Source organism: Sycon ciliatum, chromosome 2 (genome assembly GCF_964019385.1).
Source record: "Sycon ciliatum chromosome 2, ocSycCili1.1, whole genome shotgun sequence".
Lineage (NCBI taxonomy): Eukaryota > Metazoa > Porifera > Calcarea > Leucosolenida > Sycettidae > Sycon > Sycon ciliatum.
The window spans coordinates 25,941,519-25,957,069 of NC_088644.1; the positions used below are offsets into that span (position 1 = coordinate 25,941,519).

The following is a 15,551-nucleotide window of genomic DNA, read 5'->3' on the forward strand; positions in this document are numbered from 1 at the left end:
TTGAAGTTCACACGTTCGCGTTACCACCCACCGCTATTGCCGGCATACAGTTGTGTTGAGAAACCAAGAGTTCATGGAAAATGGGTTTCATGTACATGTACCAGCAAGAGTATTATGCTCTTGCCAAGTCTTGGTGCCAGCAAGAGTATAATAACCCCCCAGATTATAGTATTAGTACTGACTGAGGACTAGGGACTAGTCGACTGAGTCACTGAGGTACATGACTGGTACCAAGAGTACATAACCCCATTGGGGTTATGTACTCACATAACCCCATTGGGGTTATGTACTCTTGCTGGTACCAAGAGTTCATGAACTCTTGCTGGTACTGTAGTACTACATGTAGTACTAATACTAATAGTAATACTCTTTTCCTTGCACTTTTTATTTTGTTTGAGAAAATTAATTCTGTATTAAAGTCAACGTCGAATGAGTCACGAAATGACATCATGTCCGGTAATTTTGCTGGGGTTTTCTTGAGTTATCGTATGGTGACGTGTGTTTCCTGGATCATGAATATTATCGCGTGCCCTGCTTCAAAATCGTCACATTCTTGCTCAGTCAACACCTAGTACCTCCACTCCAGCTGGAGTTTCGAAACATCTTCATTTCAGTCTCGAATCAGCAAGAACAGTAACTGCATGCTGTTGTAAACACTCTGTGACGAACAGCAATCATCGGAAGTATCTTGGAAGCGAGCCGCATTCCCTGCGAGAATGGAGAGTATGTTTGGGCGCCATGCGCCCTCCTTGTCGGCGTTGAGCGACTTCAGCAAATTGTAAGGAAACTGAATTTCGTGAGCATCCTGGGACTTGCCCTGAATGTGCTGTCTGGCTTCTTCTCTGCTGCTTTTCTTGTGCCTTGACTCGCGCAGGAGCCATGATGACCGGTCTCACTTGAAGAAAGTCTATACGTCTCTTTCTCTTACATTGCTAGCTGCCACCGCTGGCTCTGCCGTCAATGTCTTGCTTGGCATGTTTCAGGTACATGTACAGCCCGGATAGCAAAAATTTAGTATTTCTATTTTTCTACGGGGAGCCAATAGTGGCCATCCATTTGGCCATTGGAGTCAGCTTTTCTGTTTGTATTCGCACCGTGTTGCATTACGACGGTGGGAAGGGCTGGTTTATGTTTGCAATCGTGGAGGCCACAGGAAATATCGGACATACTGTAATTGGGGGTCTGTCCATCTATAATTCTATGATAAAAATCATGAAATGGATATGCCTCATCAATTTATTGTGTGGATGTGATGTGTGTACTGTGCATGCAGGGAGCCTTCCTGGCTTCTATTGTGTCCATCGGTCTCCTGCTTGCTCTGCGATTCAATCCGGACAATGGCAAGAACCTGGCTACCCGTCTAGGTGAGTGTGTGCGTGTGAGCATGTGCGCACACGCGTGAGTGTGTCTATGCACGTGTGCTGTGAGTACACACATGTGTATAACACTGTATACAGGCCCGCCGGAACCGGTCCGGCTGGTCAGTTTAACACCGGACCAACGTTGTGGCCACCAACGCATGTTTCCTGCTGAGGAGGGTATACATGTACAATGTATATCCCCGCCATATCAAACACAACAGTATGAAACTATGGTACGACCGGACCAATTGATAGCTGCTTCCGGCGATACTGGTATATACGCACATGTGTGAAAAATGTCTAAGCCTGTTTTTAGAAATACTCTCCCAGTTCCAACTTCTGCTTGTGCCTACATGTACGTTGTGCCGCCGTTTCCAAGATAGGGCAGTGTTTGGTAGCAAATAGTTAGGGCTACAGACCACATCGTAAGCATTGAGTGTTGTTTGCCTTGCAGGCCTCATTTAACTAGCAATGCATGGGCTTGTTCTTTGTGTGTATCTATTTTGCTTTGCAGGTTTGCTAGCGGGCTTTGGCTTTTTCAGCGGTAAGTTGGAGCAGGCGGGTCTCTCATCTGTTTTATTATTCAACAACTAGTGTATGGTCGGAGGGGGGGGGGGGGGGGGGGGAGAGGGAGAGGGAGAGAGAGGAGGAGAGAGAGACTGGGAGGCGAGAGAGATGAGTGAGGTGTAAGTGGCATTGTGTTGAGGTGATGTAGTGTAAGGTGTAGTGATTTAATACACCCAGCATAACTGTTAATTTGCGCCGTATCACACTGGGCTTTTGCAGCTATCTTCCCTATCGGCAGCACCTACTAGTGGGTATATCTGCCTTGCCTGTTACCACCCTCTACGCAGTGTTAGGTGTTCCACCCTCTATTCTCTTGTGTTGAGAAGTGCAAGCAGCTTAGGAAATTTCGCTCTCTCCAGCATCAACGCATCCAACTATAGCATGTACATGTACTGGTATGTGGCTTGTGTATGTGTTGCTTGTCATGTAGATTGAGTGTATGGATTGTTATAATGCTACCGTAGCATTATGTTGGCACCCGCACTATTGCATCCACGTAATACATTAATGTTGTGACTGGTCAGAAAATCAAGTGATGTGTCTCCAAGCCCAGGGCGAAAATTCTTCACCAGCCATCTTGCACTGCTGTGGTATTATTTTGTTACCTATGTGGATACAATGGTTTAATTATAGCAATGAAAAGGATGCACTGCGCACTCATTCTAAACATGCATCAAGTCAAAAGTTGCTGGTTTAGTTCCAAGAACGTTTACATGGCTATTATTATTTTTGTTTCGAGTATTTACAAAGACACTTTCATTTGTATCCACTGCTTTCTTCCAGGTGTTTCTATGGGGCCACTCATTGCTCACGTTGCTGCAATTGATCCATCGTAAGTCACATTCAACGTACGTGTTGTGTCAGTGTTGCTGGGTGGCTGTCTACTGGTTGACACAATATGACTCCAAACCTGAAACTGGGGATGCGGCTTATAATTGAGCGAAATGCGGTAGTTTCAGCAGTGTGTTAGACCCCAGACTTCTTTGGATATGCCTTTATGAATGTTTCTGTCCGAAATTTGTTGTCTTTTTGTTTTTGTCATACAGCCTGATCTTCACTGCCCTTGGTGGCACCGTCGTTGTCTTTGTCAGCTTCTCCTTGTCGGCACTCTATGCTGAGGAGCGCTCCTACCTGTACCTGGGAGGTTAGCTAATACATATAGTGTGTGTGTGTGTGTGTGTTTGCGTGCGTATGCGTATGCGTGTGTTGTATGTGGGGTTTGAATTGAGCTGTGGAACGGTCCAATCCCAGCACAAGTTGCTATGGCTTTTTCTGTAGCATTGCTATCATCGCCTCCGGCGATGGGCTTAAAAAAGAAAAGAAAAAAGCAGGGGTTTGTGTAGGGTTTGTGTTTGCGTGTGTACGTGTCTGGGAGGATGAATGTGCGTGCACGTGCTCATTGGGAACAATGTTTGCTCTATTGTCAGGTCTTGGCCGTGCATGACCAAGAATCTTCAAACTTGTGGATTTTGCTGCTGTGCTGTGTGCTTGTTCATGTGTTGTAGTAGCATTTCCTTGCTCCGCCTACCGGTATGTGTGGCATAGTCTTCATTGATTTTTTCTTCATCCGTTTGTGCTTTTCCAGGTTACCTTTTGTCAGGACTGAACTTCTTGCTGCTCACCAGCCTGGTGAACATGTTCATTGGCTCCATCTTTGTTTTGGAGGTTAGTACGTGTTCTATACCGAAGCTACGAGTAGTTTGCCCTTGCTACAGGAGAATGTCTACAGTAATCCTGAGGAGGATATTGTGTGATCACTGATCACTTGCCCACTGTAGCGTGATGTACGTGTAGTGATCTTCGGTATCATCTTTCTAGTCCCGAGCAGCACTGGCGAGAGTATGGTATATATCAGAATGTGCAACCCCGCTCATAGGTTTAGGGCAGCGTATGTCGTCCACCTCATTACCCTCCTCAAGATTCATGTACAGTAAAAACTGATGTCACAAGGCATACGAGACTCTACTTGCGGCTTGTGGGCCATTTCCTCAAGAACGCCGTAAACAATGAATTCCGCTTTCCCAAACTGATGCAGAGTTGCACGCAGTGGTGTACTCTTGGTGCTGGTGATATTGGTTTTGTAAATGGGGCAGGCATGAGATGCGCGGAAAAAGTGAGTGCGCTTTGTATACCTGCGTGATGTGTCATGTCCTTGTCTATCTCTGTTCTGTTTTTTTTCAGGTGCAGCTCTACCTTGGCCTAGCTATCTTCTGTGCGTTTGTGCTCTACGACACGCAACTGATCATTGAGAAGAGCAGGATGGGTGACAAGGATTATATCTGGTAACTGCCTTTACACACACACACACACACACACACACACACACACACACACACACACACACACACACACACACACACACACTACTACTACTACTATTGACAGCTGCCAAGAAATGGCCACGCCGCTCCCCGAAGGGAGGTACTGTCAGAGAGGTTAGGGGAGAGGTAGGCAGTGCTTCAAATGGCGCTTCAAATGGCACTCCAGGTCCTGTCGCCTCCGAAACTGGCGTCGATTGCAAACTCGGCAATGATGTTCAAAGTGCTGGCGGTCAGTCACTGTAGGGCGATTCGGGCGGGGTCCACAGCGATGGCGCTTGAGGCCAGCAGTAGACTTAAAAGTACGCTGGCAGGCTGTACATACCGGGACCTCGGCAACAAGATGAGCATCACTAGGCGGTCGGTCGTCACAGTTGTCACTCTCTTACACACACACACACACACACACACACACACACATGCACACGCACACACTGTCCCTTTGTGCTAGGCAGGCGGTATGTCCTGCACTGTCCATCATCCCTTTTGAACAGCTCGTGCTTGTGAGGTTTTATGCGGGATGGTAAAGCATGAATTTTCTCTGTATCCTGACTGAAAGTGATATTTGGTGTGCTGTTTGTGTGCACCCTTCCAGGCATTCCGTTGACCTCTTCCTGGACTTCATAGAGATCTTCAGGCGCCTGTTGATCATCTTGGCCAAGGATGTAAGTAACAGCCGAGAGTACTCGAAGTGGCCTTTGTTTGAGTTTGGTCAAAGTCCATTGTGTGTGGGCTACCATGCCATGACAACCCAGAATAGGTTTCTGTTTTGTTCATGAACCATGTGGCAGGATGCATGTCTACTCATGGCTTCCATGGGCTTATTCAGTTCTCGTTTTCCACTGGGTGTGCAGCAGGTCCATCAAACGAACTGAACCATTGATCGTAGGGGGAATCATAGACTTGCAGCTGTAATAGACAGCGTGCACAGTGTTATTTCGAAGTCATCCGTACGCGTTTCTATATGAAATGGGTGCTTTTGGTGCTTTGTAGATCTAGAAACAGTGCAGTGCCTACTTCGTTTCCAAGGTTTGTTTGTACAATTTAATTTACTGTAAATTGAATCTCCCAAATAGTCATTTTCAAAGGACAGCATGTTGTCTGGTCGGAAGGTATGCTAATCATTGCTCCGGCGTTTTTCGTACGATGTTTGCTCTAGGACAAGAAGAAGAAGAGACGTGATTAAACCACCGACGTGTGCACACGATCATAACACAGCAGTCGTTTAGCAGCGAGCATGCGCAGCTATTATCAATACTTCATGAAATTAGCATTTATTATGTCCATGAAACTACAGCTATTGCCATGTATATGTATTACTAGTTGCTATTCAGTACTCTCTATCTATTGTCAGCTGGCTACTAAAAACTAGGTTCTTACGCATTGTAATGATTCATGTTCATTTGCACTGACTAAGCTTGACAGACACATCATGCACACCATGTGCACTTTCTAAAAATGAAATTATGTCGAAGGCTAGCTAATAATTGGAGTGGAATAACGACCAAATGCTAAACAGAAGTAGTAAAATGCTGTTTCTAAAAGGTGTGTAAAAACTGAATGCCTATGTGGCGAAATAGCAGTTGATAAGCAAGTTAACAACGGAATGGAGCATGAGATGACTGGGTAGGGCTAGCAATCATAAATTGGAGTGGAATAACAACCGAATGCTGTTGTTAGTTGAAAATGTGGTGGTGGTAATTTTAGGTGGTCAGCTGGAAGTCATCACAACACCTCCTTCGAATGTTGCGCCGGCTGCGACAGTTGCTGGTTGTGAGACGTACCCTGCCTCCACACACAGCATGTTGGGGTACTGAGACAACCAGTAGAGAAAGTACAGTCAGGCTATGAACGCTCATGACTATCTACACACATGTGAGCACAGTATAATCAAGAGTGTGCAACTTCTACCCTTTCTATCCGGTATGCCGACGGCGAAAACTCATATCACATGTACGAGTGATTCGTAATTTTTTAACATTGAGTCATTTCTTAACAAATCGGTAAAATATCTCATTGCCTGCGCCTGCAAAAAGTAATGTCAAATTTCTTTTTGCCATTGCCATTGCCGATGTTCTGTCAAGTTTGCCTCCAAAATTGAGATTGATACTTCTGCAGGAAGTGACATTGCAAGAGCTTTCAGTCTGCATGTGCGCTATGTTTACGGTAAATATGTTTACGGTAAAATAGAGTATAAGAAAGTCATAGCCGCTGGTTTCAACCTCCAGTGACAACACATTTAGCTGAAGAGGAATAGATATGATAGCTACATACTGGAAGCGATGCCTGGGAAGGAGGAATGTCGGTGTGTTGGCCCTGGGATTGGCCAAACATTGGCAATTACTGAATTTACTAACAGATGTTGATCATAATTGCATACGAAATCAGGGTGATACACCTATTGCTATGCAAGCTTGAATGGCTTGTACATGTATTTGGATGAACATATTCTTGATCCAGTCTTTCTGGACCATCCTGGATACGTAGGCTCTCTTTCTATTGAAAACTGACTTGAATTTGTGGTGCTTAGGCCTATTTTACCATGATGTTAAGAAATGACCACAACACATAATATGCAGAAAAATTGCCATTTTTCAACTGCCCCCGGCTTCCCAACACCAAGGATTATGTGAATGAACAACGCACCATTGCAATCTAAGGACATTAGTATTACATTTTAGAGGAAGAAATGATTCGCACCTCAAACCCTACGGAAGGCTTTTTTACTTTCGTGTTAAATAATGACGAATCACCTCGTCGTGTCACAGTTGTACGGTGCCAGCCTGTTTTTAGCGAGCAGCGGAGTAATGAAAAAACCCTCTCTGACAGAAACTCAGGCTGCGTTTACACGACAACGCTGGGGGTGAAAACGCAACAAAATCCTTTCGGATGCATGGTTCATTTACACGGTACGCGGAGCAAAACGTTAAAGTTGTACACCAAAACGGAAGAAAACCAAAACGCTGGCCAAGGTGGAAGAATTTGAAAACGGAAATGTTCTGCCGGATAATTTGGGTGTGTAAACAGTCGAAACGGTCTGCTGGCCTCGTTTTCCGTCACGTTTGTTCCGTTTTCGGCCGTTCACACGGATCCGACAATCAAAAAATTGTTTTACAATTTTCATCATGTGACGAGTGTTGTCGTGTGGCCTGTTTTCAACCATTCCTCGAGTGTGATTGGTACTTCGACGACAACACTTGGCACATGTAGAGCTTTGGCGGATCCTTTGCTCCCGTGTAGACGCGCGAAAGCGATACAAACCGAGACCACCTCGAATCAGCTTTGATCATGTAAACGAACGAAAACGAAAAAAAGAAATGCGGGACTGAAAACGGAAAACTGGCCGTGCGTTGTCATGTACACACAGCCTCACTGCACGTATGCAAATCCCCAGCATGATCATGGCAAATATTCGGACTGCGCGCACGCTATCCTTCGTTTGTACGTAGCTCGAAACGTACCTGAGACACGTGATGTGAGTTTTCGCCGTGGGAGACCCTATATGCAGAGTTGCACACTCTTGGGAGGTTATATTATACTCTTGGTATATTAAATTATATTAAATAGGCCTTATGCACGTGCACAGATGCACGAAATCTCGTAGAATCTTGTAGAATCCCGCAGACCCGGTTAGGTGTTAAATGTGCAGGACCCTATTGTGTTTACTGCTATTTCCACTATGAAATGGTCCCTGAAGGCATTTCATACGAAAACTTTTCCGGCAGAGACCTAGCTACGTAGTTATTAGTTCAATCCCAAAGTGAAGAAGCTGGAAAAGCGATTGTTTGCCATGAATTATGAGGCTAAATCGGTCAAGCGCGCATGTATAGCACACAATGAACACCCAACCGGGCATGTACACACCTATGGCCCTAGTACCAAACTTCGTACATCTGTACAACGTGCAAAAGGAACATAGTACTGTACAGCACAGTATAATACTGTTGTGTATTCCAAGTTTTCCAACTGACAAATATCACAAGAAAACGTTCTTGAAGATACTAGACTAGTGAGGTGAACGAAATGCAGAGTACTACATGTACTCACATCATCATCACCAAAATCACCCATCGCTGCTGCCTTTGCCTTCCATGGATTCCACACAACTGAAACAACAAGCCCACAGACAGCACAGTGCATCAACAATGTGAATGATCATACATGTAACAACGCATATCGGTACTCGCCCACAACGTGAAACTCAGATGTAACTTTAATTTCCCCGCCTTCATACAGTGTGTACGTAACAAGTTACTACATGTAATAACACATGCGAGTGTGTGGAGTGTGGATGTAGTTTGGAAATGACTTACATGTACTGTCATGCTGATGACGGGGAAATGTGCGGATATGTAACTGATGCATTATGTAAGGAGGTGGTATCACACAGTAGAATGAGTAAGTCAAAGTGGATTGAACCACGCCTCCAACTAAATACACTGAACAAACATTACAATCATGCAGGCCAAGGATCACTGATCCAGCAGCAACAGCACCGCCACCGACAGCGACAGCAGTAGCATACGCCAACCTACAGATGACCAGTAGATGTGCTGATAACGTGATCACTGCTCACTGTAATACAACTTACAACAATAACACGTGAAATACAACCCGTGAAAAAAGCAGCTTGTCTTCACTGCAAAGCCCAGTGTTCGCAGTGCTACACGTTGTAGGGTTGCACAGTCCCATGCCAGGATTGTGATATTCATGAGGTCAGGTTTCACTTGCCTGCTCCAAGAAAATAATGCGGACAAAATCCTAAAATGATGCGCATAATTATGCGGGCGAAAACAGGCCATTACTAGTATGCGGTCATTATGCGGGATTATGCGGCAAATATGCGGGATTATGCGGCAAACATGCGGGATTATGCGGCCACTATGCACAGGCCATTACTAGTCTGCGGCCATTATGCGGGATTATGCGGCAAATATGCGGGATTACGCGGCCACTATGCACAAGTTGTCTGTCATTGGTGCACACCTAGCATACAGTTGCATGCAAGTATACAAACTCATGGGCGGGTATGATGTTGTAGTACATTTTCAACATCATGTATATGTACGTACTGTTTCCTTTGGACATTCCCATGGATAACGCGGGTTTTATGCAAAATCTCTCGAAAACGCAAATGAAATCCAATAACGCGGAAAATTGCGTGCCCGTGGAATCGCGGTATCCTGTGGGGTCAGACTTGCCACCGCTGCACAGTACGGATATCACTTGCGGCAATGGTACTGTGATATGAATTTCGAAGAACAAAGAAAATCGGTGCTCCAATGTACATTATGCACCATGGGCGTAGGAACCGGTCCGGCGGTCGCCGGACGAATAATTTTCGAATTTTTTAAAACATTTCAACCTTGTTGATTGCTTGTCGACTCTTGTACAGGTACCATGTTTTACATCGACAATGCGGTGTATCATCAGCATGCATATTCTTATTTCTCATATTATTCTGTAGCATTAAAATATGGCCTTTTAGGCCCAATTTTCAAAAAAAAATCCCGCGGGAGGACCCCCTCTCACAATTTCGCCGCACCAATATTAAACTGCTTCCTACGCCACTGTGCACTAGTACATAATGTATACGCGACGCAAACTGCTCACCAGTATCGGGCAAGTTGTCCTTGTCAAGCGTCACTGTCCGAGTACCACTGCTGCCAACACCCGTCAGCACATGCTTGCTGGCCGTGTTGCAATACGTCCTGTAGTGTAGGACATGAGCCGGAGAGAACACACTATTACCAGCTACTAACTTACCACTCACATCAATAATTCAACCAATCAACCGTCAGCACGTTACAGTAACATACACTCCACACATGGACACAAGTGGAACGCCTGGCTCGTTTTCTTGGCAGGGACTGCATAACTACCTAAAGGTCATCCGATCATCGTGGACAAAAAGTACGTGGGTACAAAGTGCAGTATCCAATCCATCCCCGATGTTTCTGCATTTCTATCCAGTGATACTTTGCTTTTGACTTAGCCAACCCTCATTCCCAGGACAGACTGAGTTGAACACGACATACCTGTCAATGAAGTCAGACACAATCAGCTGCTCTTCCTGGGCCTCTCCATCGCCACCTTCCTACAGAAATCACGAGCAAGTTATAACAGCAACAAGCGACAATTCAGACTTGAAAACTAGCACTACAAACAGCCAATGTCCACCAACAGATAAACAAACAAACAAGTACACACACACACACACACACACACAAACACACATACACACACACACACACACACACACACACACACACATCTTGGTTCCAAGAGAAAACAAAATCAAGGGGAGCACAAGGAGCCAACACTAAACTCTCACTACTGCTGTAGAACTGGCAGATAATAGGATGAACCAGTGTCAGAACCACACATGAACAGAATAACTAACTGCACCACGCTACTACCAGTGAAGAAATGAAGCAGGACACGCTAGCACAGCTGCACAGTATGAACAAAGTGTGGATGGAGTGTGCAACAACTAAGTGCGAACACACACACACACACACACACACACGGGCGCGTACGTGGCACACATGCAGTACATAGAATAGCACTGCAACTGGTGACTCTAGCGCAATGGTTGGTACCGCGGCGTGAAGTCTCTCCACAATGACACATGGTCATGCCCATCACCCATCCAGTCAGGTTGCAAGTTTTCACACACAGTGCTGTTGCTGCGGTTAGTGTTATTGCTGGTGATGCTGCTGCTGCTGCTGCTGCTGAACACATCCACTTGTGAAGATTATCCCCTAGGCGATTAATGTTGTTAGATGTAGCGCTGGGATCAATGAGAAAGATTGCACCCAAACAATGAGGCAAGGATTTCACTCTCTTCTCCTGCAGGCAAGAGAGTGGAGTGAAGTGTCTTCACTCCCCGTGTAGTGCAAACTTTCTCATGTCTGAAATTCCTGCACACGCCTCATCTCTCCCTCCCTCTAAATACCAGCAGCGAGTTTTTTTTTATTATTCGAAAAAGGATCAAGTACACAGTGACATGTGTGTACACGTACAGTGCTACATTCCCACGACAGAGTGATGTACGTAACAAAGCTCGACATGCACCACAGTTATTGGCAAGCTGCTCTAGAAAAAAGTCTCCTTATCACAGTGCCACGGTGGTATGGTGCACGGTGCTCACCCTCTCCACAAACTTGGATCCCTTCAGACCTTGCACGCTCATCTGTGTAACATCCTTTGTGCCAAAATATGTATGCAACAGAGTGGTGAAGTCAAACGAAGCTGAGCCTGATAAAACAGCACGACACAGAAACAGCAAGACAGCCATCATAAAAAAATTCATTGCTATCGGGTTCGGCCTCATTTTCTCTGTGCTGCGCTGATGAGTCCACAAAGGACGAAACAGTTTTGTCCACAGATTGAGTATATTCTGCACATTATAGATTAATGCTAAGTCCGGTGCAGCATCACACAATGGAACGGCTACAACCTGCTTCAAGGCCACTAACTGACACAGACATATGACAGCACACACCAGCACATACATGTACACACCATCCACATACCTGTGTTCTGAACTTCCACCCGCAACTGCAGCGATTTCTTCGACAGATTTATGTGGTAGCGAAACTCAAACCTGCATAGCAAACACCAGTACGAAGAGACAGTACACTGAGAACGATAAAAAGCACCACCACAAAGACAGCAGTGTTCATTCTTTGACGCTCAGGATGATAATCGACTGTGCACAGTCTACTCTAGTTCATCTCTTGATTTTTCGACCTTATTTATTATAGGGCCATATACGGACTGAAAATTTGGCGAGAGTAATTTTTTTCGCAGTACAGAGATCAGTCAGCCATTCTGGATGGCTGCCATTCGTCAGTCAAAAGGCCAAGGAAGAATCATGCACTCTCACAGCAGAGCAAGCAAGTGTCCTACAATTCTCGCCCAATTCGCCATCACAACCTGGACATGGACTGTAGCAGCACACAACACCATCATCTATCATGTACAGGACGAGCAACATGACCTACTTATTAGTACATGGTTTCAAAGTGTCCAGCAAATTACTTCAAGATTGCTTGGCTGTGAGCGAGCATGGGTCAAACTCGACACATACAGGTCTCTGACAGATTCATCATTGCTAAAAGAATCAAGTAAGCTAACCTATGTTCCCACATGGCACGGGTAGCGTCGGAATCTTTCAGAGAAAATACGCTGTGAGCACAATCATCAGTTTTCTCCTGCAAAGGATCAGCAAACAAAAAGCACCACCTGCAAAAGCTGGGGAACATAATGCTATCTTCAGAGCATCAAGAAAGCCACAAGGCGACCAGGAACACTATTGTTGCAGTGTCTTAGCCATGTTGGAGGGGGACGTGTAGACGTACTTGTATCGAGCCAATGCGATGTATAAATATGCAGCACAATGCACCCATGGCCAAACACGTGCAGCCTTGTTATTCCGCGGCCATGACTTCAAGAGTTGCAGGTTCAAATTTACCATACTTACGAAAAAAAAGTGCAGTACTATAAAATACCTCCCTGTGCAGTACGATAGGAAGACCAAAGGTTCATAGGGTATACCCAAATATATGTGCGTGGGTTCCTATTGTTATTGAGAAGTCCTCTTTCCTCACTACATAACATTGCATAACATTGCATAAGACTGATACAGTGTACATGTGTATTATCTCTGAGCAGGAGTGTATGAGACAAAGGAGATCCACACCACACCGGGCTTTGTTTCACTTGATATGTGCAGGCTTTCGTCAGCCCTGAACGTGTTACGCATTCTTGCTCCGTGCGCGCATGTGTGTGTGTGTGTGTGTGTGGGTGTTTGTGCATGCGTGTGCTCATGCTCGGTAACCTACCGTCTTGTCCAGCGTAAAGCGGGAAATTCTTGCAAAGCCATGCTGAGGCCCCAGCTTCCATGGCCCAAAGTTGGCTGCGCAAAAAGAGCACAAAATTTCGAGCAGAACCAGTCAAGCTACCTCTGATAACATTATCTCATACTTTTTGGTACAGAGCTTGACGTGAACAACTGGCCACATTGACTTACGGAACACTAGAGGAATGCCTCCGCGGATAGCTTTCTTGTTGTCAAATATTGCCTTTGTGCTGTATTCAACCAAAAAACAAACATGAATAGCGATGCATAACACTCGTCCAAACTAAAAGCTGGTTCTTTACATGGGAAAGGTCTGAAGAAAACATTGGCTGTCGCCTCCAGGACTCGAACAAGGGACCCTCGCTCATGGCCAGCGATGCATCAGGTATCACCGCTTACCTGACAAACAGAAGCTCCTCTCCGTCACATACCCATGACACAACGGTAGCACCTGCACAGCAGACAATGCAGGCCAAACATAATGAGCACGCAGGTGAGCACTGACACAGATGAGGTCAGGAGTACACCGAAACTCCTGACCAGGTTACCACGGTTATAAACCATACACATGAAGGGCAAACTCATGTCTGTTGTACCGTTGCCATGGAAATACACTCATCTGGGAAAACACAAGCAAAAAAGTTTCGAACATGGTTGTGAGCTTTATGCCCACATTTGTGTTTTGTGCACAAGCAAACCGCAGCCAAATGTAGCGCTAGGCGCAGGTTGTTTATGCCTGTGGCCCTATGTGTTTAGGAGTGTACTGCTGGGTAGAACCCCAGTATCATGATATCAAGAGTCCATAACCCCAAGAGTGTGCAACTCTGTACATGGGGATCCGCGCGGCGGAATTCCAACATTACGTCAAAAATGACGTACACGTTCGTTGCGCTTGTACAGTCGTCCCTCTCTAATCCGGCACTTGTTTATCCAGCACCCTTGCAAACCAGCACACTTTCTGGCAAAACGGATTTTTTCAGTTCATTTTCTACGCTTTAATCCGGCACTTGAATTCCGCCTCCAGCAGCGATTTTCGGCAACAAATCACTCAAACTGTACATAATTCGATTTTCTAATCCAGCAGTTGTACATCGCAGACTGTCAGGGACCATTGTAACATACACAACACATGCAACATACACTTGGGAATATCCCATGCCAGTACATAGGATATTCCTAAGTGTATAACTTATAGACATGCATTCCACAAAGTACTTGGTTTGACACAGAAAATCCCTACGTTTTGACGTACGACACAAACATGTATGATAACATGTGGGCCGGGTTGGAGGGCAGGATTTCATAATCCAGCACCCTTGTTTATCCAGCAGAAAATGCCGTTGCAAAAGGTGCCGGATTAGAGAGGGACGACTGTACTACTCCCTGGTTCCAAGCACCGCGGAATGCGGAGTTTTGTCCTCTGTGCCTCAGCGGCATGACGTAATGTTGGAACTCCGCCGCGCAGTGGGCCTACAGCAGCCAGACCCCAGTTGCACACTCTTGGGGTTATGGACTCTTGATGATATCAGTTGTCTGATGATTGCCTCGCGGTGTGAAACTCAAGAGTTACAACCAACTTGAACGTCCTCCGCTGACCCTGCTATGTTCTAAGCTCTGTCTCTGATATTGAGCACTCTCTGCAGCTCGGCGATCGACGGATTTGTAAACAGGTGTCTGAATAAGCCCGAGGCTAATAAGTTCAAGGCCAGTAAGTCCGGACTGATTTTTCTCATGTTAAAACGCGCCCTCAGCAAATGTTCAGTTCTATGGGACCAAGAGCATTTATGTACTCTTGATGGGACTCATACCCATGTCCCCGGCAGTATGGAAAGTGCGGGATTTCATACTGGTCCTGAATGAAATATACGGGCCCAGGAAAAAGCTGCATAATACCGGTAGCCCATTCAATGGACAATGAAAACAATGACTGTTCTTAGGAGTCAATTTAAATGCAAGATAGCTGTGAGTCACTTTTAGTGAAATTGCTCACCATACAAATGAACGGTCACCGTATTCTTGTCGTCCAAGCTGATAACCACTGTGTCCTTGGCGTCCATGTTCAGCTTCGGAGTATTCCACCCCAACAAGAGTGCAATTATTAGACCGAGCAAGAAAAAGCTCCAGGCAACGTGTGACGTGCTGAAAATATTCTCCGTGTTTATAGACGATGTGGTTTGAAGTACATGTGAAAATGCTCAAGCCCTCACTAGGACTGTAGACTGTGACTACCGGAATAATTGTTCGCCCGGAAGAGGAAATGCCTCTTGATGTTGAATGAATGGCACTTACACAGTTACAGCCTGGTACAGGTCTACATGTAGGTACGTCCTGTACAAGGTAAGCTTGGCTCTGCGATTTTTTGTATTTTGAAAGGCTTCCATCCAGTCTGCGCCCTCGGCCTCTCGGCGCACACTACAAAATAATTGTAGGCGCCTCTCG

General features: G+C 45.6%; 2 protein-coding genes across 2 annotated transcripts; one reads left to right on the plus strand and one right to left on the minus strand.

Moving 5' to 3' along the window:
- Positions 1–547: 547 nt before the first annotated feature.
- Positions 548–5,725, plus strand: LOC135809381 (probable Bax inhibitor 1). Its single transcript, XM_065322722.1, has 10 exons — positions 548–778; positions 875–983; positions 1,274–1,364; positions 1,876–1,905; positions 2,712–2,760; positions 2,975–3,072; positions 3,514–3,593; positions 4,110–4,210; positions 4,842–4,911; positions 5,406–5,725. The coding sequence occupies exons 1-10, from the start codon at positions 717–719 to the stop codon at positions 5,430–5,432; spliced, it is 717 nt and encodes a 238-aa protein (XP_065178794.1). The 5' UTR covers positions 548–716; the 3' UTR covers positions 5,433–5,725.
- LOC135809380 (uncharacterized) lies at positions 5,468–15,414 on the minus strand. Its single transcript, XM_065322721.1, has 11 exons — positions 15,103–15,414; positions 13,512–13,563; positions 13,284–13,342; positions 13,096–13,169; positions 12,389–12,465; positions 11,785–11,855; positions 11,400–11,506; positions 10,285–10,343; positions 9,860–9,957; positions 8,294–8,352; positions 5,468–6,059 (listed from the first exon to the last, which is right to left on the minus strand). Exons 1-11 carry the CDS (start codon positions 15,167–15,169, stop codon positions 5,958–5,960), a joined length of 825 nt encoding a protein of 274 aa, XP_065178793.1. The 5' UTR covers positions 15,170–15,414; the 3' UTR covers positions 5,468–5,957.
- Between the last annotated feature and the right edge of the window lie 137 nt (positions 15,415–15,551).

Excerpts from the sequence above, each read along its gene's own strand:
- LOC135809381 (XM_065322722.1), top strand. The coding sequence starts at position 717 with ATGGAGAGTATGTTTGGGCGCCATGCGCCCTCCTTGTCGGCGTTGAGC. Across the intron at positions 4,211-4,841 it reads GGTGACAAGGATTATATCTG|GCATTCCGTTGACCTCTTCC; the intron begins GTAACTGCCTTT and ends GCACCCTTCCAG. Across the intron at positions 4,912-5,405 it reads TGATCATCTTGGCCAAGGAT|GACAAGAAGAAGAAGAGACG; the intron begins GTAAGTAACAGC and ends TGTTTGCTCTAG.
- LOC135809380 (XM_065322721.1), bottom strand. The coding sequence starts at position 15,169 with ATGGACGCCAAGGACACAGTGGTTATCAGCTTGGACGACAAGAATACG. Across the intron at positions 12,466-13,095 it reads GCTTTACGCTGGACAAGACG|GAGAAAACTGATGATTGTGC; the intron begins GTAGGTTACCGA and ends GATCCTTTGCAG. Across the intron at positions 9,958-10,284 it reads GTGTCTGACTTCATTGACAG|GACGTATTGCAACACGGCCA; the intron begins GTATGTCGTGTT and ends CCTACACTACAG.